General features: G+C 44.9%; 1 protein-coding gene across 12 annotated transcripts in view; it reads right to left on the bottom strand.

Moving 5' to 3' along the window:
• The window catches only part of IRAG1 (inositol 1,4,5-triphosphate receptor associated 1), a 118,136-nt gene that overhangs the window by 35,649 nt on the left and 58,664 nt on the right, over positions 1-23,823 (bottom strand). For 8 of the 12 annotated variants that reach the window (XM_008006874.3, XM_008006829.3, XM_008006804.3 and 5 more), the window contains 8 exons: positions 23,752-23,822; positions 21,292-21,465; positions 20,499-20,576; positions 19,724-19,776; positions 19,462-19,509; positions 17,716-18,333; positions 15,556-15,634; positions 1,123-1,246 (listed from right to left, as the gene is read on the bottom strand). In XM_008006874.3, coding sequence (XP_008005065.3) covers positions 1,123-1,246; positions 15,556-15,634; positions 17,716-18,333; positions 19,462-19,509; positions 19,724-19,776; positions 20,499-20,576; positions 21,292-21,465; positions 23,752-23,822 — 1,245 coding nt within the window. The remainder of the gene's footprint in view (positions 1-1,122; positions 1,247-15,555; positions 15,635-17,715; positions 18,334-19,461; positions 19,510-19,723; positions 19,777-20,498; positions 20,577-21,291; positions 21,466-23,751; position 23,823) is intronic. The other 4 variants (XM_073018322.1, XM_008006838.3, XM_008006842.3 and 1 more) reach the window with 3 other exon arrangements.

Genomic DNA, 23,823 nt, shown 5'->3' with positions numbered 1-23,823 from the left:
GGACAGAGCATCTTTTTATGTGACCATTTGTATATCTTCTCTGAAGAAATGTCTATTCAAATCCTTTCCCCATTTTGAAAAATTGGTTATTTATCTTTTTATTGAGTTGTAAGACTTCTTTATATGCTCTAGAAACAAGTTCCTTTTCTGATAAGTGATTTGCAAATATTTCATTCTGTGGGTTGCCTTTCACTTTCTTGACACTGTTTGCAGCACAGAAGTTTTTATTTTGAGGAAGTACTATTTATTTTTAAAATCTTGTCTCTTGTGTTTTTGGTGCTATATCTAAAAAACCCAAAGACATGGAGACTTACATTTTTTCTTTGAAGAGTCTTATAGTGTTCTCTCTGACATTTAGGTCTATGATCCATTATGAGTTAATTGGTGTGTTTTGTGTGAGGTAGGGGTCCAACTTCACTCTTTTGTATGTGGCTATCCAGTTGTCCCAGCACCATTTGTTAAAATTATGATTTTTTCCTCTGTAAATGTTACCAAAACCCTTGCATGAGTGGCTTCTTTTTGTCATTTGTCATTTGCACATCTCAAATTATTACTTTATCACAGAGGCCTTCCTTGACCTCCTACCCAATGTCCCACTCCCATGCTATTCTCTAGATGTGCCCTATTTCGTGGTCTTTCTACCAACTTTACTCTTTCAAATCATTCATTTGGTTACTTAAATGTTATTTGTACTTTGGGAGGCTAAGGTAGAAGGATCACTTGAGGCCAGGAGTTCGAGATTATCTTGGGCAACATAGCAAGACCCTATCTCTACAAAAAATTTTTGAAAACTTAACTAGTCATGGGTAAATGGTGTATCTGGGATTGAAACCCATGTGTCCTGGCTCAAAGTCCATTCTCTGCTGCCATGAGCTTCTGGTGACCTTCATGCCTTCATGAGCTGTGCCCACCTAAGAACCCCACCTGGTCTTTGAGTTGAAAACACCCAGCCTGGCCTTTCATTATTCTTTTTGTTTTGAATGCATTATCCCTATCTAGACAATTGGACTTTGGCCCTTCTGGGTTCAAGAATTAATACTGGTGTTCCTCTGTGTCCCACCTAGAATCCAACACAGGGGCCACTCCGTACAGGGTCTTCTGTAACCCACATCTTGATTTTACCTTCCAGGGAGACTCTTGTGGACCCGCAGTTTGCGCAGCAGCACATCAGAAATATTAGGCATGACATCTAGGCCACTCTTTGACTCTTCTTCCTCAATAGCTGGGGAGAGTTCAGAAGAAAGCCCTGAAAAAAAAGTGCTTACTTATGAAATGTCTCTTTGAAATCACAGTAGTACTGTTGGCAGTTAGCTTCAGGGGGCAAGGAAGAGCTTTAACATTTATAAGTATCCAGTTCTATGTTATGGGTTTTTTATTTGTTATCTTACATTATCCTCACAATAAGCTAGAATTTAGTCATCCCATTTTACGTGTGGAAAAGCCAAGGCTCAGGAAGGTTAAGTCACTTGCTCAAGATTACAGAAGTAGCAAATGGCATGGCCAGACTTCAAGGTCTACCTGCTTCAAATGTTATGTTCTTCCCTTTTCTTCCCACAGTATTAAGCTGGCAATTGGAAGCTGGTTGGCTCTTTGGCTATAATGTTTGGGAAAAAAACCTACTCCTTGGCAGGCTTCTCAGGAGACCTGTTGTGCAATTATTCCTCCTCAAATAAATTAAATTATTCTATATTCTGTATACTACTTAGAAATATGCATCTGATTCCATACCCCATAGATAAGAGATTTTCCAGAGTAAACCTAAGGTTGCTAGATCTTTTACAGATCTCAGAAACATAAGTGCCTCCTAGTCAACAGAGACAATGAACAGCTTTTTGTTTTTTAACCTTCTAAAACTATCTTGGGTCTGTGCTTTGAAGACAGAATGAACAAACCAAGTATTCTCTTTTCCATAAATCTTTCTCCTGTTTGAAAATAGCTCCTGTGCCTCTCTAAAGCTTCTCTTCTCCAGACTCTAGCTCCATTTTTCCAACAGCTCACTGTGGTCCACTGTGGCCCATGGTCTCTAGACACCATCCCATTCCTGCACACATTCTGATTTGTTGCTGTTCCAGAGGCCCAGATGTTCTCTAACAAGCTCTTAGCACAGGAGGACTTTGGTAAATGTCCCTGGCATTGATGTTTGTTATCCATGCAGTACAGATTTTGTATGCCTGACTATAGGCTTACAGTATACTTAGCATTAAGCAAAACTCTCAACCTCTTTAGTTGACCCAAATCAGGCATCCTTATCCTGTACAATGGTTACTTTCCATTTGCATGCAGAACTTCATATTTATCCATGTTTTACTCTTTCTCATGGATTTTAACCTAGTATCTTTCCAATCTGCTCAGTCATTTTCCAGGATCCTAGGCTAGGTTAGAGACCAGGACTATAGGCATAGTTGTAGCCACCTAAAGAGTTAAGATTGGGAATCATGTGAATAGAAAGAAGTCTTACCAAGGAAGACCATGAAGAAACAAGAGGATATCTAGTTTGGCTCAAGGTAAAATATATTTAAATACTTTGAACTTGCCAATAAGAGAATGGTAGGCATGAATTCCTTGGTACTCAAGGTATCCAAGTGAGTTGAAGGATCATCTGTCAGAGATGGGTCAGTTAGCAACTCTTCTTTGGATGCAAGATTGAACTAGAAGTTATCTTAGCTACCTGTTACCTCTGTGGTTCTGTCCTGGCATTTATAGCTCTCTGACAAGGTTTCTGCGGTAAACCTTGTGGCACCCCTGGCATCATTCTACCTTTATGTTTGTATCCCTACCACACTCAAAAGAGAGTCAACTGAGCAGCAAACTCCTGAGATATCTATAGGATGATTGAAACATGTGAGGTCTAATAATCAAGTGAAATCCATACCAGGGTTTTTGCCTAGAAAAGTTTCCCAAAATTGTGCCTGAAGAGTAATGCCAGAATTGGTTGGTTCCAGGAACCAACCTCCTTCCTCTTGAATTCAACCAAATTAACAACAAAACACTTCAGAACAAAGAAAAAATATACCAGAAACTTTAAGATACAAGAAAAGGCAATAGTCTTTAAAAACATTGTTTACAGAAAGAATAAACATGACTAGGAATAAATGTAGGGCTTCCACCCATGATAGCCCTTTCTTCTTCTCCAAAGAAACAGTATTGAAAGGAAGATGGGAGAGAAAAAATTCTTACAAAGAGTGCAATACCACAGAATAGAGAGGGAAAGGGATGGAGGGGGCAAGTAGGCAGTTGTCAGAGGAGATTCAGAAAGTTTCCCTAGAATAGAAGGTTCGCCATTCCATCTTGCCAGCATTTCAAAGAGAGAAAAAAAACCGCCTGGGCTGCCTGCCATTTTGCTTTTCTTACTGATGAGAAGAAAAGAGGAAAGTCAGAATGATTGCACGGAGTGGATTATCTTGAATGATATGAAGGGATTTATAAGGAAGGAAGACTAAAGATAAAGTAAATAAAACATGCCCCTCTGAAGGAGTGAATGGCAGGAGACACATGGAAAGCCCCAAATACCATGTTCTCCCCCAACTCCTGAAAACCAGTGGCTAAACTCCTTGGAATTGTCTTTTTTTCCCTTCCTTTCCTGGCAGAGGAGTGAGAGGCTGTTGGGAAGCATTGGGTCAAATCTGGAAAATAAACCCACGGACAGCCTGTCTCTACAATTCCAACCCAAATTGGTGAAACAATCTGAAACCCACTACTAACCAACCTCCAAAGGAATAAGATATGCCCCCAATTTGGTATAACAAACTCATGTTTTGGACTATGAAGAGAGTTATGGAAAAAGAGCAGAAACCAATTCTACAAACAGCTCTATCTTAACTTCCCCTTTTCCCCACCACCCAAGCAGTAACAAAACAAACACAAAATATACAATCCTCAACTAAAGCACTAAAGGGAAGGCAAAGAGATCTCAGCTAAGGTGGGAAGGAGTCAACAAAAATTAACTTACAATACAATATATCTAGGGAAAAGGAATCAAGGTAGAAATGTACAAATCAGAAAGAAAGAAAACGAAAACAGATGGCATGGCAACTATACAAAAATACTACAGACAAAAGAGGAAGGATGGTAGAAAGGAAGGAAAAGGGAAACTTGAAGGAGACAGATGTCAGGATGGAAACATAGTTGCAAGAAACACATCAAAAAATGCAAAAGTACACTTCTGTGCAAAATATATACCATAAATACTTTGACTCTAGAAAAAATAAGAACTTGAAAAAAAATTAAGAAATTAGAGTTGGGATGAGAAGATCATGCAAGATGGAAGATGATTGCTATTTAAGGAAGCAAATTGAAGACCAAAATAAAAGGACTAATCAAGAAATTGGGAAATATACAACCAACCAATTTATTGGAAAAATAAAGGAACAAAGCAGATATAGCTTCAAATGGAATTACAGGAGGGTGGTAGAGATTGGGTAACCATAAGGAATGCAAAGAAGGAAAGAAAGATTGAAGTATATAGAGATAAAATAATGGACCTGGAGTTGAGACACTGATGATCAATCTATGCATTATGTCGTCTCCAAAGTAGTGAACAAAACAAATGGAACAAAGGACATATTCAAAGATATAACAGAAGAAAAATTTTCCTCACTTGAGGGGAAAGTTGAACGTTTCGGGTTGACAGACCACACCATGTTGAAAAATATATTCAAATGCTTCATACAAAAAAAAAAGACAGACATCTACAAGGGAAAGTGAAGATTAAGAGGTGCTAGAAATCAGCTGGTCCCAGCCTTCTCCATAACTTTGAATACAGTGGAGCAACATCTACACAGTTCCAAGGAAAACAGTCACCCAAGAATTTTATAACCATGCAAGATGTCCTTCAATAATTAAGACAAAATTTTCAAATGTGATAGAACTCAGGGAACATAGCACCTCTGAACTCTTTCCGGAAAATTGTTGGAAAACAAAATCCAGCTAAACAAGACATAAATCAGAATAAATTTGGGAAATACGAACCATGGTAAAAGGACCAGTGGTGAATGTGAGATCCTTTTACATTTAAGTCTAAGGCTAAATAACTGTGGAAACCATAATTACAGAATATGGAATGTAAATGTTATAACCTTGACGATGTACAAAGAAGAATTCAAGATGTGTAGAGGTAGAAATGGAGAGGTAGGAAGAAACGTGAAGGTGGGAAGATATTCGGCCATTCTCATCTTTTCCTGCAGGAAGTCAGTAGGTACCACTGTAGTGACTAAATATTCTTATCTTCTGTATTCTTGATGTTCTGTCACTTGATGCCTTAATCCTGGAGAGACAGCCCCTCTCAAGGCTAGCTGATTCTTAGAGTTAGGAAACAACTCTCCTTCAAGTGCATCTTTGAAATACAAACCAACCAATACAGAACCCATACCTGCAAACATCGCCTTTATCAAATTCTCACACACCAAGCCAATACTCCCCCTAAATCACCCCAGGGCCAGTAACTGACAACTGGGGGCCTAGAACCTGCCAAAATTATTCACACTAGCCAACTCTAAACATACTCAGGGTACCTACCCTGCCTCTACCTTTCCTTCCCAAGAAAACCCCAGTAGAGGCTTGGGGCCATCATTCCCCTCACCACTTCTGCCTTCTGACCCACCCTGGTCCTTCCCTAAGGGGCTTTGTGTGATGTGCCACATGTCCTGCTATTAGGCATCTGTGAGTACAAACCTATTCCTTCATGAGAATCATTTGCAGGTCTCTATGTCATATCATACCTGATTAAAACAAATGCCAGGTCCAAAGTTTAGATCAAATTTAAAACATATAGTACAAAAACACTACCTCAGTAACTGCAAACCCTTTATGCATTTTATAATACATTTTTTGTACTTTTAGAAACCAATTTCTCTTCTTTGGAGGAAGCAATTATCAAAATTCAGCAAGTCTTAGAGTTCCACTTCAAATTCAATTAAATTCTAATACTTTTAATTTCAAAAAAGTATACGTAGCATAATCTGCCTCTTTTTCCCTTCCTCCTTCTGTATTTGTGGGGAAGGAGGTATTTAGTGTAAGCTATTTTTACTTTCTTCCTTGTATTTTTCACTATTGGTTGAATTTTTAGATATGAAGATAAGCCACTTTCAACAAAAGTAATACGATTATTTTCAAATATATCTCCCAGTACTATCTCATTCCAATGAAAATATTTGTTTCTGACCATGTCAGCAACTTGCAAAAATTGCTTTTGGGGCTCTGGTTAAAGATGCTCTGAGTCCCAGGATGGTTCCTGAAAGTCAAAGCTGCTAGTTGGGGATAAACTTTCTTTACCTCTTTCTTCTCAGGGAGGCCTCTTTCCTGCCCGAGACCTGAGGCTCTGAGTCTAGACTGGGGGTTTTGGAAGGACTGTCCATGCAATGTACTTCTCTGCCTCAGCCTACGTGTCCCTCAAAATCCAGGTCCAGATAGCCAACTACCTCCTAGATATTGCCACCTGAATAAGGAGAATAAAAAATCATTTCAAGAGCCACCATTTACTGAACATCAACTATGCAGTAGATACACTTTGTTACTTCTTACAATAGTCCTGCAAATAAAAAATAGCTTAAACACGTCCTTATCCACAAATACAGAAGTAGCAAGGGAAAAAGAGGGAGATTCTACTAGATATACTTTCTTGAAATTAGAAGTATTAGAATTTAATTGAACTTGAAGTGAAGTGAAACTGTAGGACTTGCTGAATTTTGGTAATTGCTTCCTCCAAAGAAGAGAAATTGGTTTCTAAAAGTACAAAGAATGTATTATGAAATGCATCTTCTGGAGAAACTGAAGCTCAGCTAAGTTAAAGTGATTTTCTAGGGTCCAGCTCATCGCTGTAGAGCCAGAATGCAAAACCACGTTTGTCTGTTGCATTCAAGTTGTTTTCCATGGGCATTTGACATGTCCAAACTCAAATTCACTGTCTTCCTTCTCAAGCAAACTCCTCCTCCTGCCTCACAATTCATCACCCTCACAGCCATACAGACAGGTACCTGGTGGTATTCCTGGTCTGCCTCTCAGCTCCATCTCCTCGTCAAGTCCTGACAAGCTGATCTCCAATAGCTGTCAAACTGTCGTGTCCACATTCACTACCACCTCATTACCTCTCACCAGGCTATTTCCCTATCCTTTTACCTGGTGTCTCCCTGTCTCTAGCCTCTCCTGTTTCAGGCCAGCTCTCACAATCTGTCCAGAATAATTATTCTAAAATATAGATTTGATCCTGATGTTTCCTTACCTGCAGGCTTCTCTGACTTTCCAAAGTGTCCTAAATGAAATTCAAACACATTAATTGGCCTTCAAAGCCTCCTCTTACCCTGGTGCCAGCCCACTGTTCCCACCGTGTTGCCCATCTCTCTGGGACATGTAGCTCACACTTAGTTCACATGACATTCCTTCTGTTCCTGAAGTATGCCAAGCACTAAAAGATGCCTACATGCTTTTGCTTCTGCTGTCGCCCTGCTTGGGATGACTTTCTCTTCCCCAGATCAAGGTGGCTCCTCCTGAAGGCCTTCCCTGACTCAACCCCACTGAGCTAGCTGCTTCTTCCTCTTTGTTCCTAGGTACTTTACGGCCTGTTAAAGTTTTATCATAATTTATCGTAGTGACTTTGTCTATCCTTACGTTTCCTCTCCTAGACAGTGAAGGTGAGCTCATTTGTTCACACATTTATTTAATGTTTATTGAGTATTTACTATGTCCCTGGCAATGAGCTGGGAGCTAAGGATACAATGCTAAGCAAAACTGACATGCCACATCCTCTGGAGCTCATTGTCCAGAGGGACAGAGATTAATCAGAGAAACATCCAAACAATTTCACACTGAGAGATTTTACAAAAGAGAAGGGATCTGAAGGTACCAGCAAACCCTTCCCAAGAAAAGTGACGTGAGCAGATATCTAAAGATTGAGTGGGAGTTCATTAGGCAAAGAGGGAGAGAGGAAGAACATTCCATGCCGAAGACAGCATGTGCCATGCCTAAGAAGAGGAAAGAATGAGCTGCTGAAGGCAGGCCAAAATATTGTGAGTGAGAGAGTGTGGCCCTAGAATATTCTGGGGAAGTGGGTGGGGATAACCACCCAGGAACTTGCAGGTTCTACTGAGGATTCAAGTGCTCCTCCTAAGAGCAGAATGAAGCCTCTGAAGATGCTGAAACAGATTTGCCTTTTAGAGATCCCTGCAGCTGCTATGTTGGCCATGGTGTGAGCTGGGTTGGGGGTTGGGAATGCAGGGAGAGGAATCAGGTTGCAGGCTGTTGCGATAGCCAAGGGGACTGATAATGGTAGCTGGGACAAGGCCTTCTCCCTGATGGTGGGGCCTGAACCCTTTCCACTTAATGCATCCCCAGCACACAACCTAAGAACTGGCCCAGTGTCAGTCTCACATCTTTGGCTTGAAATAACCTGCAAATGATCAAAGATCAAAACAGCATACAATAGAGTTTCTGAGAAGGGAACTGATTGTGTTGTTGGAAAGACTAGATGCCGCGCAGAAATGAGCCTCCCAGTCCTCACAAACTGAAGCAGAGCCAAAATTCTTCAGACTCCAGAATGTTCTGATAATTATCTTTTCCCATTTCTCAAAGGAACAGCCAACAACCATCATAAGAGACTGGAGTTTTCCCCACGAGTTCATATGCAGGGTTGTATTTAGAGCCTATAAACATAATCTGAGCCAGCTCTCATAAAATGCTCCCAAAGCCTTTTATCCTGGGTATGGGAGGGAATGGGGCTCTTTGATGGGGCTTTCAGAATATGAGAAAAGAAAGTCACAAGTCTGCAAGTATTCATTAAACACAGAGGGTTGTCCACCACATCTCTAGCACTGTGGAGCACAGTGTACGAAAATATCCATTTGGCTGGCAAGATAGAGTTCTGCAACCTAAATAACAGAAATGAAAATGTATGCCAGGTTCCTGCTGGAATAAAGACCAGTATCACATGCAAACATTACAGCAGCTTAGTGAAGTAGGTACTATTATTAACCTCCTTTTAAAGATGAACAAACTGAAGTGTGGAGAGAATTAGAACTTTGACCAAGGCCTTGCAGCTGGTAAGTGACGCAGTTTGAGCTCTTAAGCATCCAGACCCTAGAACTGACAGAAAATGAGAGGGAGTATATATTGTTGGACACTGACCATGGTTAATTTTAGTTTTAAAATTTGGTGCTTATAGGAATCAAATTCATTTGACTGATAATTTTACTTCTAAGATCCATCTTATGCCCTATTAATATTGGATAATAAAGTTTTGCTGTAGGTAGTGGATGTCTAAATTGGTATATTTTTTGTAAGTTAATCTGGCAGTATGCACATATATATTTAAAAGTAAATACTTTTAATAAATCAATTGCAATTCTAGAATAGTAGCCCATGGAAAAAACAGATCTCTATAAAGATCTATGTAAGAGTGTATTCATCATAACATTGTTTTTAATAGAGAAAAAAGTGGAAATAACATAAATATTAATGAGATAGGTCAAATAATACAGTGTTTCTTACATACTACAATAAAACAGTTAAAAATGTTTAAAGTTCCACATGCTTTAAATGAGATACTGTCTACAGTATGTTGTTCAGTAGAAACGACAATGCGACAGAAGCACCTAGTCATCCCCCAACATGTCTTGTCTGCCTTCCATGCGAATGGAGTTTAATTTGGGCATAGGGCCAGCTGCCCCACCAGCAGCCACATTCCCCAGCTTCCCTTGCTGCTAGGTATGGACACGTGACCATCTTATCACCCACGCAGTGGGAGCTGAAGGGGTGTGTGCAACTCCTGTGCTAAGAAAGGAAGCTTGGACTTCCATTCTCTCCCCTTCCCTCACATGAGAAGCCAGATTTGCCCATAATCCAGCTTCGACCTTGTAGCAAGTCTGACACCTCAGGGCATGGCAAAATGACAACAGGGAAGGAGTGAGGGTCCCCAAATGATCATATGGAGCACTGCCTGCTGCTAACCTGATCAGTTCACCTTGGAGTTGTTTCTTGAGAGTGAAACAATCTTCTCTCTCCTATACATTATTGTATTTGGGTCTCTATGTTATAGCAACTTAGATGTTATCTTAACTAATGCAGGAAAGTTGCAGAGTACTTTAAAAGAAATACTCATATATAGAATTTGGTAGTACATATAAAAGAAATAAACTATGATCAAATGAGTTTCATTGTCACACCACAAGGGTTTATTTCTATGGAAAATCATTTTCATATATGGGAAATATTTAATATATTAAATATAATACATGATTTTTTCAGTAGATATCCATAGCACATTTAACAAAATTCAACATATATCTTGAAACTTGAAAAATATTTTCTTAAAGAAATAAAAAGTATAAATTCTGTATTTTAATATTTTATATTACCTCTCATATACTTTAGTGTATAATTATAAAATAAAAATTGAAATTGTGCCTCTATTTAGTAACAAGATACAACATGATGCTTGAGAGAAAAATATAAAAAACAACTCAGTTAAAAACAGAAACAAGGTCGGGCGTGGTGGCTCACACCTGTAATCCCAGCACTTTGGGAGGCCGAGGCAGGCGGATCATGAGGTCAGGAAATCGAGACCATCCTGGCTAACATGCTGAAACCCTGTCTCTACTAAAAATACAAAAAATTAGCTGGGCGTGGTGGCGGGCACCTGTAGTCCCAGCTACTCGGGAGGCTGAGGCAGGAGAATGGCATGAACGTGAGAGGCAGAGCTTGCAGTGAGCTGAGATCATGCCATTGCACTCCCGCCTGGGTGACAGAACGAGACTCCATTTAAAAAAAAAAAAAAAAAATCAAGGCACATGTTCTCCTTATCACCATTATTGAATTAGGGAATATTGCCAAAGTAGTAAAACATATACAGATACACACTGAGAAATACACACACACACACACACACACAAGCATACAACTAAGACAAATGGCGAATTGGATAAAATAAAAATAACAGATGGTTTGATTGTGAATTTGAAAAAGAAAGGTGTTCTGAAAAGTGGTCAAGAGTCTTTTAAGTTAGACACATCTGGGTGCCAGTTCTGGCTTTAGCAATTAATAACCACGTGACCTTAACTTCCCCAAACCTCGATTTCCTTATTTATAAAATGAGTGTAATAAGGTCACCTCCCAAGATTGTTGTGAGCATTAGGTATCAGAAGGCACTTAGCACAGTATCTGGCATGTAGTAATCACTCTAGTAATAATAATCATACTGATTAATCACTATAGTAATTACTCTACCATTTGGTAACAATATTTTTTATGCAAGAAACATGTATGACACCAAGCACCATTCACCTATGCCACAAATTATTAGCTAGAAAATCTAATATGAAAAGAGTCTTAAGCAAAAAGCTACATAGAATGTGCCCCAGTCAGAGAGATGGAAGATGTATACAATAGAGGAGAAAGAAGGAAACATGTAAATTAATAGAGGAACAAACCATGTGCCTGAATGAGAACTACATGTCTGCAAAGTACTTTAAAAGTCTATAAACTGTAAAGCAAACAAAACTTAGACAGTTCTTCTGAATTCAATGTGTAGGTTTACAGCAAACACAATTAGAATGTTATACAAAATAGTGTACATTTCGAATGGGAATGGAGGCCCACAGAGGTGGAGGAACACATTTAAGGACTCTGTTAATTGGTGTCTGGACTGGGACATGAGCTCAGATCTCCTGACTTGTAGTCCAATTGCTCTGTTATTTTGCACTGAATCGCTGTATCTAGAATATCAATGAATATTCTGAAAAAGAAAAGCAATGAGGAAAAACTAACCCCATTGCACACTAAAATATAAGGCAGCAGTAATTAAAATGGGGTGGTATTGATCCCAATAAAACAGAATCAGGAGCCCAGAACTAGTTTTTGGTGTATATATAAAAAAGAATGTAACATATGACTAAGCCACAAGAGAACTATAAACACAATTAAAATATTATTGAGGTAAAAAGACCTTAAATCTTAAAATACATATATATTAAAATAAGTTTCAGAGGTATTAGCAAAATAAATATAAACTAGTAAAAAATAGATCTATTATTACAACTGGGGAGAAGTAGTATTTTTATAATGGCTGAAATAATAGAAGACTTCTCAAAGGGAAAGATAGGCAAACATGATTATATAAACTCCTTAAAATTCCTCTAAAAAAACACAAAACTTACTAAAAAGCCAAAAAAAAAAAAAAAAAAAAAAAAAGACTGAAAATACATTAAAATACAGACCCCAAAAAGAAATAAAGCCAATTAAGGGCTATTATCTATAATATATCAAGTTTACATATATTACCAACAAAAAACAAATAAATCAATGAAAAACCCCAGACCCAAATGGATACACGGGCAAAGAAGTGAGAAGTTAATTCACCCAAAAAGAAAATAAAATGACTATTTTAATATTTTAAGTTTGAGCTTCCTAGAAAATTAATTGAAATAATAATGAAATTTCACACATAATAATAAAGTTATAACAAATAATTACTGATTATTCTTAATATATTCTGAATAACAAGGAGCAGAAGCAAACACCAGTGTGGGTAACACGTAAGAGAAAGATGTCCATTCAGTTTTTGTCAGTAGCATTATTCATGGCAAGTAATTTGGGAAATGCAAATGTTTCTACTCTTTAACTTTGTGATTCTCAAGTCTGAACATTTATCTCAAGGGAATAATTTAAAGGAAGAAAGAAAAACAACTAACAGTCCATAATTGTTTATACTAGTGTTGTTAATCCTAGTTCAAAGAACAACAGATATGTTAATACAAAAGGAATTATGCACCCATTAAATCGTAACTGAGGAGAAGTTACTGAGTATAAAATAATAAGAAAAAGAAGCCATATCTATTCATCGAATCAAATGAAAACATTATAAATACAGGCAAATATTGCAAAGGAAAAAAATTGTTTTTCAGAATTTATGGGGTTGTGGGTGAAATTTTAAAGTTGTTTTTTTTCCAGTGTTTTAAATATGCTTTAGTAAATTTAAAATTATAAGTAGAGAGGTATATACTGCATTTTCAAAAGATCCCTCTAAAGATGGTTAATTTATTTAAAACATTTAGCCCTTGGGAAAAATACTGTTTGAAATTTTACTTCTGGGAACCTTCTTACTAAAGCTGAATAAATAGGTAGGTGTAAGTTACTATTGTTCAGACTAGGGGCTTCCACCATTGTTAGTGACATCCTGGACACATTCACACAAGCATCCATAAACAGAGGGCTCTTATGCTGAGACTGGCTACCAGCAGCTTGAAGCGGGGCAAGGATTTTCAAATGGTGCTCTGTGAAGCCTGGGTCCCTGGAGGTACCTTGGGCCCACAGTCTCAGAAGATGCAGGATCCAAGCCCTTCTATCCCCTTCAACTAGAGCAGCCCCACTTGTGTCTCCCCAACACACTGGTCTCCTACAAATCAGCTTGTCTGAAATGTTGTACAGCTAAAATAAGTTGTAAAACTGTTCATGAGATGGCCAAACCATGAGATTTGGAGTCAGGAGATCCTTGGGCCTCAATTTCCTCAACTATAAGAGCAAGAATCCCTGCTCCTCTTAGCTGACTGGGAAGATTACATAAAATCAGAGGTGCAAAATGGTTTATACTGTGGAAAATGCCATGGGCAATTTATTAATTAAGATTGAATTTAAAGGAGTAAGTGACATGGATGAAACTTGAAAGTGTTTTACTAAGTGAAATGAGCTTGACACAAAAGGACAGATACTGTATGATTCCATTTCTAGGAGGGATCTAGAACAGTCAAATACATAGAGACAGAAAGTAGAAGGTGATCACCAGCGGCTGGGGAGGGACGGAATAAGGAGTTACTGCTTTAATGAGTATGGTGCTTCAGTTTGCGATGATGAAAAAGTTCTAGAAATGGATAGTGGTGGTGGTTGCATAACATGAATGTACTTACTGCCACTGAACTGTATACTTAAAAATGGCTAAAATGGCAAGTTGAAAGTTATATATATTTACAATAAACAATAGTCCCCTACCCCCTCTGAAAAAGGGAATAGTATATAGAGTAAAATACAAAAGAAAGTCAAGAAAGGAGGATGATTGCAGAGCTGGTGGGACTAACCCACTGCTTTAAGGAATAGGTATCATAGATTCAGAGAGGAAGGCAACAGCCCAGCAGGAGGGAGATGCCACGGGGACAGAGGCACAGAGGCAAGAGGGTGAGTGGCCAGGGAAGAGGGAAGAGCCAGGAGTCTGACCTGTTGGAAACATTCATTCCTCTCCACTTGCCCATGCCTCTTTGTCCACCTCACGGCACTATGGTTACAATTACAGATTTTCACATACCTATCTCAACGCTGCTGTCACATCTTTTTAAAAATTTTTATTTTGAGACAGGGTCTCACTCTGTACACCAGAGTGAAATCCTGGAGTACAGTGGCACGATCACAGTTCACTGCAGCCTTGACCTCTCAGGCTCAAGCAATCCTCCCACCTCAGCCTCCCGGATAGCTGGGACTACAGGTGTGCATCACCGTGCCTGGGCAATTTTTGTATTTTTTGTAGAGATGAAGCTTCATCATGCTGCCCAGGCTGGTCTCAAAGTCCTCAGCTTAAGCAAGCCACCTGCCTCCCAAAGTGCTGGGATTACAGGCTCACCTAGCCCCCCGCCACATCTCATACAATTTCATTAGTTCATTCAACAAATACCTATGCAGGCCCTAGTAGTGCCAGGGATTGTTGTAAGCAGTGGACACACACACACACTCCTGCCCTTGGGGACTTCTTCTTTAGGGATGATAATAGCTGACACCTAGATAACACCTGTCATATACCAGGTACTGTTTTAGGTACTTTACAGATATTAGCTGCTTTAATCTCCATAATCACCTAAGAAGGCAAGTACTGTTCTTAGCCCGGTTTTACATGCAGCGGGGATCAGGCCCAGGGAGGCTGAATAGCTTGCCCGGGTCACGTGGCTGAGTAATAGCTGGGCTCGACATACTCATGCTGGAGAACGGGGCCGAGGAAGGGTGCTGGGGGCACTGGGAGCAGGGCTGGACCTGCCCAGCCAGATATAGAGGGATCAGAACCCTACTGAGAACATCGGCAAGGTGAGTGCAGACAGGGAGGCAGGGTGGGGACTGAAGCCTCATTTTCAGAAGATGGTTCTGGCAGGAGGTGGGCGGGGAACCAGAGGCTCAGAGGAAGGTGCCTGCAGCTACCCAGCAGGGCAGGGCTGGGGTATGGACTTTGTGGTGACAGCAGATTAGAAAGCAAGAGATGGCCGTGATGCCTGGAAAAGAGGAACTCTTCAATTTGGGCAGCTTCTTGGGTGTACGAGGAACAGGAAGTGTCAAAAGTTCAGGCCTGAGGCACCCTTCCAGGCCCACTAGATGCCAGCAGGGCTCAGGGATGGCTGGCAGCAAGGCCTGGGGGCTGGCTGGAAGGAGGCAGGTTTGGAGGTGCTGAGGGGGCAGAAGACACAATCGGATTCATTCATTCACCTGCAAATGTTTCCTGAGGAAGACACAGGAAGTCTTGTGTTTACACATTCACCTTCCTTGATCTGGCACAGATAAATCAGCACTCGCTGAGACAGTATCTGCCCCAATCCCACCTACCTTTTTCCTGCTCATTCGCTTCACTAAGGTCTGGAAGCTTGAGCCCCACTAAGTTCTGATTTCTCATCAGGATGTGCTCCTTTGTGGTAAAAGAAAGAGACAACATTTCAGATGATGACACTGGGCTGGGTTGTTCTTTTGGCTCTGTCTATGGTTCTGTAACCACTATCTGAGGTGGGAAAGCGGGGCAGCCTGAGAGGTGGGTGGGCAGGTATGGCCATGGTGAGGCCTGAGAAGCACCAGGAAACAGTTCCTCTCCCAGTCCGTGAAGGTGCCTGAAACACTACTGTCAGCACCACATTCCACAGGTGAGGGACTACCCTTGGCATGGTCTTTTTAAACAAGTCTGTGGGCTTCAGGGTAAATGAACTGCTTGGCCTCACTGTGGCTGAGGTTTGTAAAGGACATACAGGGGCAGAACTAAGGGCTCTGGGACAGGAGGGTCCCCTGGGTGTGTATGGCGCTGCTCCTGGAAACAGCTTTGGTGATCTCATGGCTGGCTGGATCTTCCTGACTGCTCACTTCCAGGAGCTGCAATTAGCCCACACACTCGGGTCCTAAATGGCCTTTTATGGAACCTCTTGAGTTTTTAAACTCTCCAGAAAAGTGAGGCCTGAGAATTGCTGGCTTGGGGCCTCAGCTGGCAGAGCCCAGGGAGAGATGGGATGCTGACCACAGGTATGCGGCCCAAGTGGGCTCACACCTGCTCTAAGCCAATTAGCACCAGACCAAGGCCCTGAGTGAAGGCACCTGGCAGAGCTCCTTGCCCCTGTGACTTACGGATCTTCAGTCTGCTGTGTGGCAGCGGGCACTTGGGAATGGTTTGTGCCCCAAGAAAGGAGGAAAGGAAGGGGCCAGCAGAGGGTGCTCATGATCCAAGTGGAAGTCATAGTCAAAGACCCTTTACCCATTTGCTTAGCAAGTCAGAGGCCCACAGCCCATCAGCTTCAGCACACTGGAGTCGGGTAGGGGCTGGGCACTCAGGTGCCAGGGTAGTGGTTAGTGACACGGGGCCTCCAGGTTCCCTGTAACTTCGCTGGGTGAGCAAAACCTACAGGAGTGTAGGGAGTGAGGAGGCTCTGATGACCAGAGGCCCATGAAGGCAAATCCCTGGCTGTCGGCTCCTTGGCTCCAACTTCCACTAGAGATCTGGGACCTTGGCAACCCCTCTGGGCCCTGTGCTGTTTGATCCACTAGTTAGTTGGGTCTTTCTGACTAGGTAGAGTTTTGTGTGTAAAATGTTAACATCAGCAGCCACGCCAAAGCTCCCCTGAGCCTTCAGTTCAGAGTATCATGAAGGTTTCTGAATAGGATAGTGGCCAGCATTGGAATGTGTCTGTGCCAGCACAGAAATCCCCTCTTGAGTGTTATCGGGCACATTCTTTTCTTCTTTGCCCTACATTCCCCTCTGTAGAGGAGCCAGGAGGAACCTCCCGCTCTGGGGGTGCTGGGCCCCACTCTATGGAACCCAGGTGCCTTGGTTTGTATTCCAAGTGGGCCTTCTGGAGGAGACAGGACTGGTCAGGATTGCTTTGTCCTGTTATCTGGTCTCTATCTCTGGATGCCCCACCATACCCTGCATAGGGCGGCAGCCCCGTGCGAGACCACTGTGCCTGGTTTGATGGCCAACAGAAGCTGGGGGGGACACCATGGGCACTGGAAGAAACTCACCATGGGCGGAGCAGCCGTCACACTTGCAGATGGACTTAAAGCCTTTGTTAACAGGCATCAGGAAGGAAGGCTTGGGGCCATCGCAAAGGAAATCACTATTTCACCCTTGCTAGCTAATCCTAGGCATGACTGGGCACTCCATCAGGGGATTCCTGTTTAGGAGCCACTGCACTCCAGTTGGAGGAGGAAAGCAGCCCAGGACTGAGGGGCCCACATGTCCCTCCACACGTCTGCCTTCCCCTAGATTCTAGACTGAGCTCTGCCTGGTAACTGACATAAAAAGCACCTAAAACGGGTGTTTAGGAAAGAGATGCCACATAAATAGGCCTGACTTCTCAGAGTGGCAAAATTTACGCCTCCACAAGGCCCAAGTCCAGGCCAGAGCTGCCCTGGCCAGGGGCCCTAAGTTTACTTTGTTCAGCCCTAAGGTCTTCAGCCCAGGGGGTACCTGGAGTACACATTCTGCCCAACTGGCCCCCAGGAACCCACCTCTCGGAGCTTGGTCAGTTTCTGCATCCGCACGGGCTGCACTTGTATCTGAAAGTCTTTGAGTCCAGGGGCCTTGGCCAGCTTGCCACCGGCTTTGCCTGCAAAACGTTTTTCTTCCTCTGCCAGTGGCAGCTTGGCAAGCACTTTCTGCAGCCGGGGGCCAGGTTCTTCAGGTCCACTGTCCCAGGAGAGCCCTCGCAGCAGGGGGGGGCGGGACACAGTGGGTGGAAGCTCAGCTTTGGAGCCAGCCTTGGGCCCCATCGGCTCTCCAGCTGGGCTTCTCCCCTGGGGGGCTGGGGGAGCCACTCCTCCCGCATCCTGGGTTGGACTTCTCGGCAGAGGGCTGCCCTCCCAGGCTGTTTTCAAGAGCTGCTTCCCCAGCTCGCTCTCCACGGGGCCAGACTGAGGGCTGTTCAGGGCCATTTTCCCACTGCTGTTTGTGACAGGAGCTAGGCCTTTGGGTGTGGTCTCCCGGTACTGGAGGGGATCAAAGTTTTCCTTTTGTTCTATTGCAATCTCTTTGGACTTCTCAACTGGAGGAGGACGAGGAGCCAGCCTGCCCTGAGACACTTTCCTCTGGTCATTCTGCTTCCTGTCAGCTAGCCCTTTGGGGACATTCTGAAAAAGACAAGGTAGAGCTGGAACCCTGGGGGCAGGTTGAGGGGAAACAGGTGGGGCCACTTCTGCTGTGGAGTCTCTGCCCCCACACACCTTGCCAAGGGGCCCATTTGTATAAGTGTGTATGGGGTATGAGTGGATGATGTGGAAGGAGAGGGCTTCTGCCTGAGGTTTGTAAAACAGGAAAATGGAACCTGCAATTCAAAACCAGCCAAGAATTTCCCAAGGGATAGGAGCTGAGGAAACTTGAATAGAAAGCAGCTTGGGCCCTAACTCAGTTGCCCCAGATCTAGCCTTGGTGCTGCTTAGCAAGGCCCTTAACTCTTAGGGACCCAGGTTGGTGAACCCTCTGAAATGACATATGTGTATGTCTGTGTGTGGAGGGGCGTTTTTCCAGGAAGAGCATCCACAGCTTTCAACAATTTCTCAGAGTTCCATGATCCAAAGAGGTTAAGGATCATTGGATGGGGTGATTCTTGCAAAGGTGATGTCTTCCCGCTCAGAAGCTCTAAGATTCTGCAGTGTTAGTTTACTTTGTTCATTCCCCAAGGGAAACCTGGGCTGTGAGCAGCACGTGGGTCTGGGGGTCTGTGTGGCTGCCTCAAGTGTGCTGAGACTCTTCCAGGGGACTGTATCCCCGACCCAGTTCCAGGTGACACTAAATTCTACTGCTGCGCTTGAAACACTGAGCATGTGGGCCCCTCGTTGTGAGCAGGGTGGGGTGCTTCTGTTGCTCATCAACAGAGATGAGGTTTTCCCGGCTTCCTCAGACAGAATCCTAGGCAGGGGCTGGCGCTTTCCTGCCCTTTCCACTGGAGCTGACAGGAACCAGTCTCACCTGGCCTGGAGGTCCCCCTTGTCTCCAACCAGCAGCCTGACTAGGGGTCAGCGCTGTGAGTATTGCCTCCACGGAGTTCATCCCCCTGAATCCTGCCTCCCCACCCCTCCACCTTGGACTTCTAGTCACTATAGGGCAGGGGAATCTGCTGTTTTCCTGGCCCTGACCCTCCACTCATACGTGTGCATGCACACACACACTTGAAGGCTGCTGAGGGGCCAGCCCAGGCTTCTAGGAGACTGTGCCTCCCACACTCAAATCATCCAAAAGGGAGCAAAGCTCAAACTCACAGGCTCGCCAGGGTGAGGTGAAGAGATGTCGGCCTCATCCCCCTTCTGCTGGAGAAGGTGAACACGAGTCAGTCAGGAATGGGAAGAGACCATGTTTCCTCTTGAAATATCCCCAAGAGGCCCCCTAGCAGTGGTGTTCATGCCCTCCACCCAGCACCCTCATCTCCAGTGGGTCACGAAGGGCCTCCTTGTATTCGGAGTAAGGGGAGAGACCCATTGGCATAGAAACAGCCCAGCAGGGAGGAGGGGTGGGTCCTGTCACCTGTGGTGGCGCTCCAGGCAGAGGGGATGGCGGACCACTGCACACATCCAAACCTGGAAGGGTCCAGACACTAGTGAGTGAGGCCCAGCAGCCCAGGCCCTCAGCCGTGCTTTCAACCACATCTCCCTCCCCAGACTATCCTCCCTTCACAATCTCAGGCCTGGAAGATTTGCTGACTGCTTCCCATGTGCCAGGTTCTCAGGTGGGCCCTCACCGAATGTTCACAGAGACCACAGGAGGAAACTGAGGCACAGAGAAATCAAAGTCTCATGGCCAGGAAATGTCAGCACTGAGATTTGGGCCCAGCCTGCCTGGCCCCAACCTGAGCGTGCCCCGCTGTACTGATGAGGGCCAGCTGCCCTTCCTGGCACTCTCCCCCTTTCCTTGCTGGCTGGAGGGTGTAGCTCTGGGCACAGCCTAATGAAAGGGAAGAAGTCAGACCCCAAAGAGGCCTTTCCGTATAAGCTCTTGGGGGCTTCTCTGAGCCTCCCTGAGCAAGAGAGGCTGTCCTAGTCCCCTTTCCCACCCAGCTTTCCTGACCCTGGGGTACATCTGCCTCCCAACACAAGGCCAAGACACTAACAGAAAGTCTATCTGCTTCCTCTGGGTGGCCCAGCAAATGCCCCCTGGAGAGGGGTCTTGCTGTGGGTGTGAAGGGGCCAAACAGTTCTTGAAGGGGAAGCCTGCAGGCTGGCAGGCATGCTGATCAGTCCAGGCTGAGTTGCCACCCAGAGCAAGAGACAGGGCGGGAAGTCCCCGGGCAGCTGGGCCTCACCTGGCGGGGTGGGGACTGTAAGCGAGTTGCTTCGAGAGGATGTAGGAGAAGCGCTGGGGCTGAGGTTTGGGGAAACAGCTGTGAAGACAGACACAAATTGGCTGGCATTCGTAAAGGTTTAGGACTTCAACCTGGCAAAGATATCCTTTTAGGTATTCCCAGGCCCTGGGAACTGGGTCTGCCTTGCTGGGCTCAGGGGCTGATGCTGGACTGCCATATGATGCTCCTGTTACAGCCCAACTCCTCCCTGCTGCTGCCCAAGAGAGGGGTGTCCTCAGGCCATTTGGGGGTTCGAGGATAGAGTCACACTCCTCAGCGTGTCTGGCCTGACCTCAAGGCACTGTCCAGAAACTGAGGCCTGGCGTTGGTTGGCAGGTACAGCTCCAGGGGCTGCTCCTTCTAGACTTCCCAGGGTAGCCCTGACTTCAAAAGCTCCCCTTGTCCTCCTAAGTACACTCACACACTTGCCCAACTTTTTGCTCCGGAAGAAAAGTGAGTCTAGCATAGAGGAAGCAGGAGGATTTCTGGGCCCAGGAAAACGTTTCCTCTAACCTGGAAATTCCCCGTAGACCATCTCCCCTTCCCCAGAGGGCCTAGGATCCTTCCCAGCACCCACAGTTAGAGATCAGGGGAAGGGAGCCCGGGACAGAATCCCTACCTCTGCTGAGAAGAGCAGGCGAGTGCAAGGCAACCTCCTCAGAGGTGAGGTGCCCCCTGCAGCTGGTGCCAGGCCCTTCTCTCCCCACCCTAGAGGGGCTCAGGGTAGCCACCTGTACATCCCGGCCCACCCTACCTGATGGGGAGTCTCCGGGGCTGCTCCTGGACTTCCTCCCACGGCGGGTCAGGAATCGCTCACTCACTAACTTGGCTTCTTCCAGCAGCGCCAGGTTTTTCTTCTTGTCCTCCTCTGAGATGCTGATATCTGGCAGCTGGTCATTCACCAGGTCAATGATGTGCCCCGTGGGGTCTGCAGAAGGAGGGTGAGCTGGGGTGAGAGCCACTGCATCCGTGGCCCCAGGCTGAGGCCATGCCACACCATGCCACACCATGCCTCATTCCAGGGACTCTGCCCACAGCTGACCAGACAGCCAAACCTCAGCCCAGTGCCATCAAGAGAGTCGCATAGGGACAGACAGTGGCTTCCTCTGTAGGCCTGGCCCCTCTGGCTTATGGCCTGTGGTCCTCCATCACAAATGGTCCTGGAGCCATCTCAGGTTCACAGAATTTTCCTAAACTCTGTTGGGAAGGGAAGGTCACCCAGGAGCCCTACCTCTGGCGCCATCTGCGCCCCCAGTGCATTCCTGCTTCCGGTCTGTTTCTTTCACAAGCTAATGCGCTTAAGGTTTGTGAATAAAAGAGGGAGACCAAAGATCATCAGCCACGGCCACAACCCCGTGACCACCTTCCCTCCACTCACATTGTTGACGCCCATTTTTCTCCAAAACTGCCCCTCTAGATGAGGTGGGTGAATGGCACCACCTCTCACTCGGCTGCTCAGGATCACGGGAGTCATTCCCCACTTCTCCCTCTTCCTCCCTCCCCCAACATCCAATCAGTTGATCAAGTCCTCCCTGCATTTACCTATAAACATCTCTGGAGCCTGTTCCTCATCTCCATTCTTGCTCATTAGCTTTTTTTTTTTTTTTTTTTTTTTTTTGAGACAGAGTCTCACTCTGTGGCCCAGGCTGGAGTGCAGTGGCACAATCTCGGCTCACTGCAACCTCCACCTCCTGGGTTCAAGTGATTCTCCTGCCTCAGCCTCACTATCATTAGCTCTTACCTGGACAACTATGTCTGCCACCTAAGAGGTCCCTGCCCTCAGGCAAGCCCCTCTGTCCCATCCCCCACTGCCTATCAGAGTGGCTATCAGAGCCACATCTGGCCAAGCCATTCTCTACCTCATCTTATGGGGATTTCTCATGCTCCTCAGTGTGGCATCCAAACCCCAAACTGGTCTCAGCCAATCTTGCTGGCCCCACATACTCCCGAGTCCCTCCACTTCAGCCCTGCTGGAGTGAACAGCTCCCATTTCACTTCCATCAGGTTCTATTCTTCTTTGGGCAGCAGCTCCTTGGTTTTCACTTGGTAAAAACCCCTCTGATTCCCCATTAGCTAACCCCCCTCCCCTATGCCAAGAGTGGGAACGTGGACCAGTCTGGGCCAATCAATGAACCCAATCCCCTTGGCCACAGAGATTGGCTCAGGGACGGCCATGTGAAGCCATTGAGAGGCAATCCTGGTGTGGAGTATGTGGGGAAGAGGAACTCTCCACTGATGGGGCGTAAGCTTGGAGTTGCTGGTAGCTGTTGGCTACCATGTGTTGAAGAGTCTGCCAAGAAGAAAGTTAACACACAAGAAAAAAGATTCAAGAGATGGAATGGGACAATTGCTAATAATCCACTTTGAGCACCTGGATCTAGCACTACCTGAAATCACAAGCGCTGGCTTTTGTAAATTTTTTTTGGTGTGAGGTAGTTTGAGTTGGGTTTCTATCATTTGAAAAAGTCCCAACTGGTACACATGGCAGAGTTTCAGTTGCCAGCAACATGCTCCATGGAGGTTCCTGCTCTTTCAGTGTGTTTCATATTCCCCCTGGCATGCCCTTCCTCCCTCGCCTATCTGTCCAGCTCTCTAAGGCACAACTCAAGGTATTCCTCCTCTGGAATACCTTCCTAAAACTTCCTCTCCCCAGAGAGACTTGCTCGGTCCCCTTCTTGCCTTGGCTGCCCTAGCTCTTCTGTGCAGTCCCTTATCGTACAGGGTCCCAATTATCTGCTCATTTCTCAGTCTCTTCATAGTCTATGAGCAGCATTAAGGCAGTGACCAACTCTGTATGATATCTATGTTCCAACAGCCCAGGGCAGATCGTGAGCCACCATCTGGGGATGAGCAGATGACCAGGGTAGCCGCCCTTACACTCAGGCACCCACTCCAACCTGGATGTGGGCCTCTCTAGCAGAGGCTGGAGGACTCTGTCCCCTAAACCTCAGAAACAAGCTTCACTCAGCTGTTCTTTCTTTCTTTCTTTGACTTCTGCATCTTCCTCTTCGTGTCCTGGTCTTGTCTTTTGAGCAACAAAAACTGAATTAAATATGTTTTTCCTAGACCCAGATGGGCTGATCTACTCTGTCCTGTTGGGCGTATAGGGAGGGACCACCTTGAAGAGAAGGAGAGAGTAAGGGGTCAAGCCCAGCCATGCTGCCAGACCTCAGTGTTTCTACTCAAACATGACTTAGATTGCCCTGGTCCTTACCCACAGATGTCAGGGAGGCAGTGGACACCTTCAAGTGTCGGTGAGAAGGCCTCTTGTGGGGACTGTGAACTC

Source organism: Chlorocebus sabaeus, chromosome 1 (genome assembly GCF_047675955.1).
Source record: "Chlorocebus sabaeus isolate Y175 chromosome 1, mChlSab1.0.hap1, whole genome shotgun sequence".
In the NCBI taxonomy this organism is placed as follows: domain Eukaryota; kingdom Metazoa; phylum Chordata; class Mammalia; order Primates; family Cercopithecidae; genus Chlorocebus; species Chlorocebus sabaeus.
Note: the sequence above shows the minus strand (reverse complement) of the source record. Positions and strands in the feature narration are given on the sequence as shown.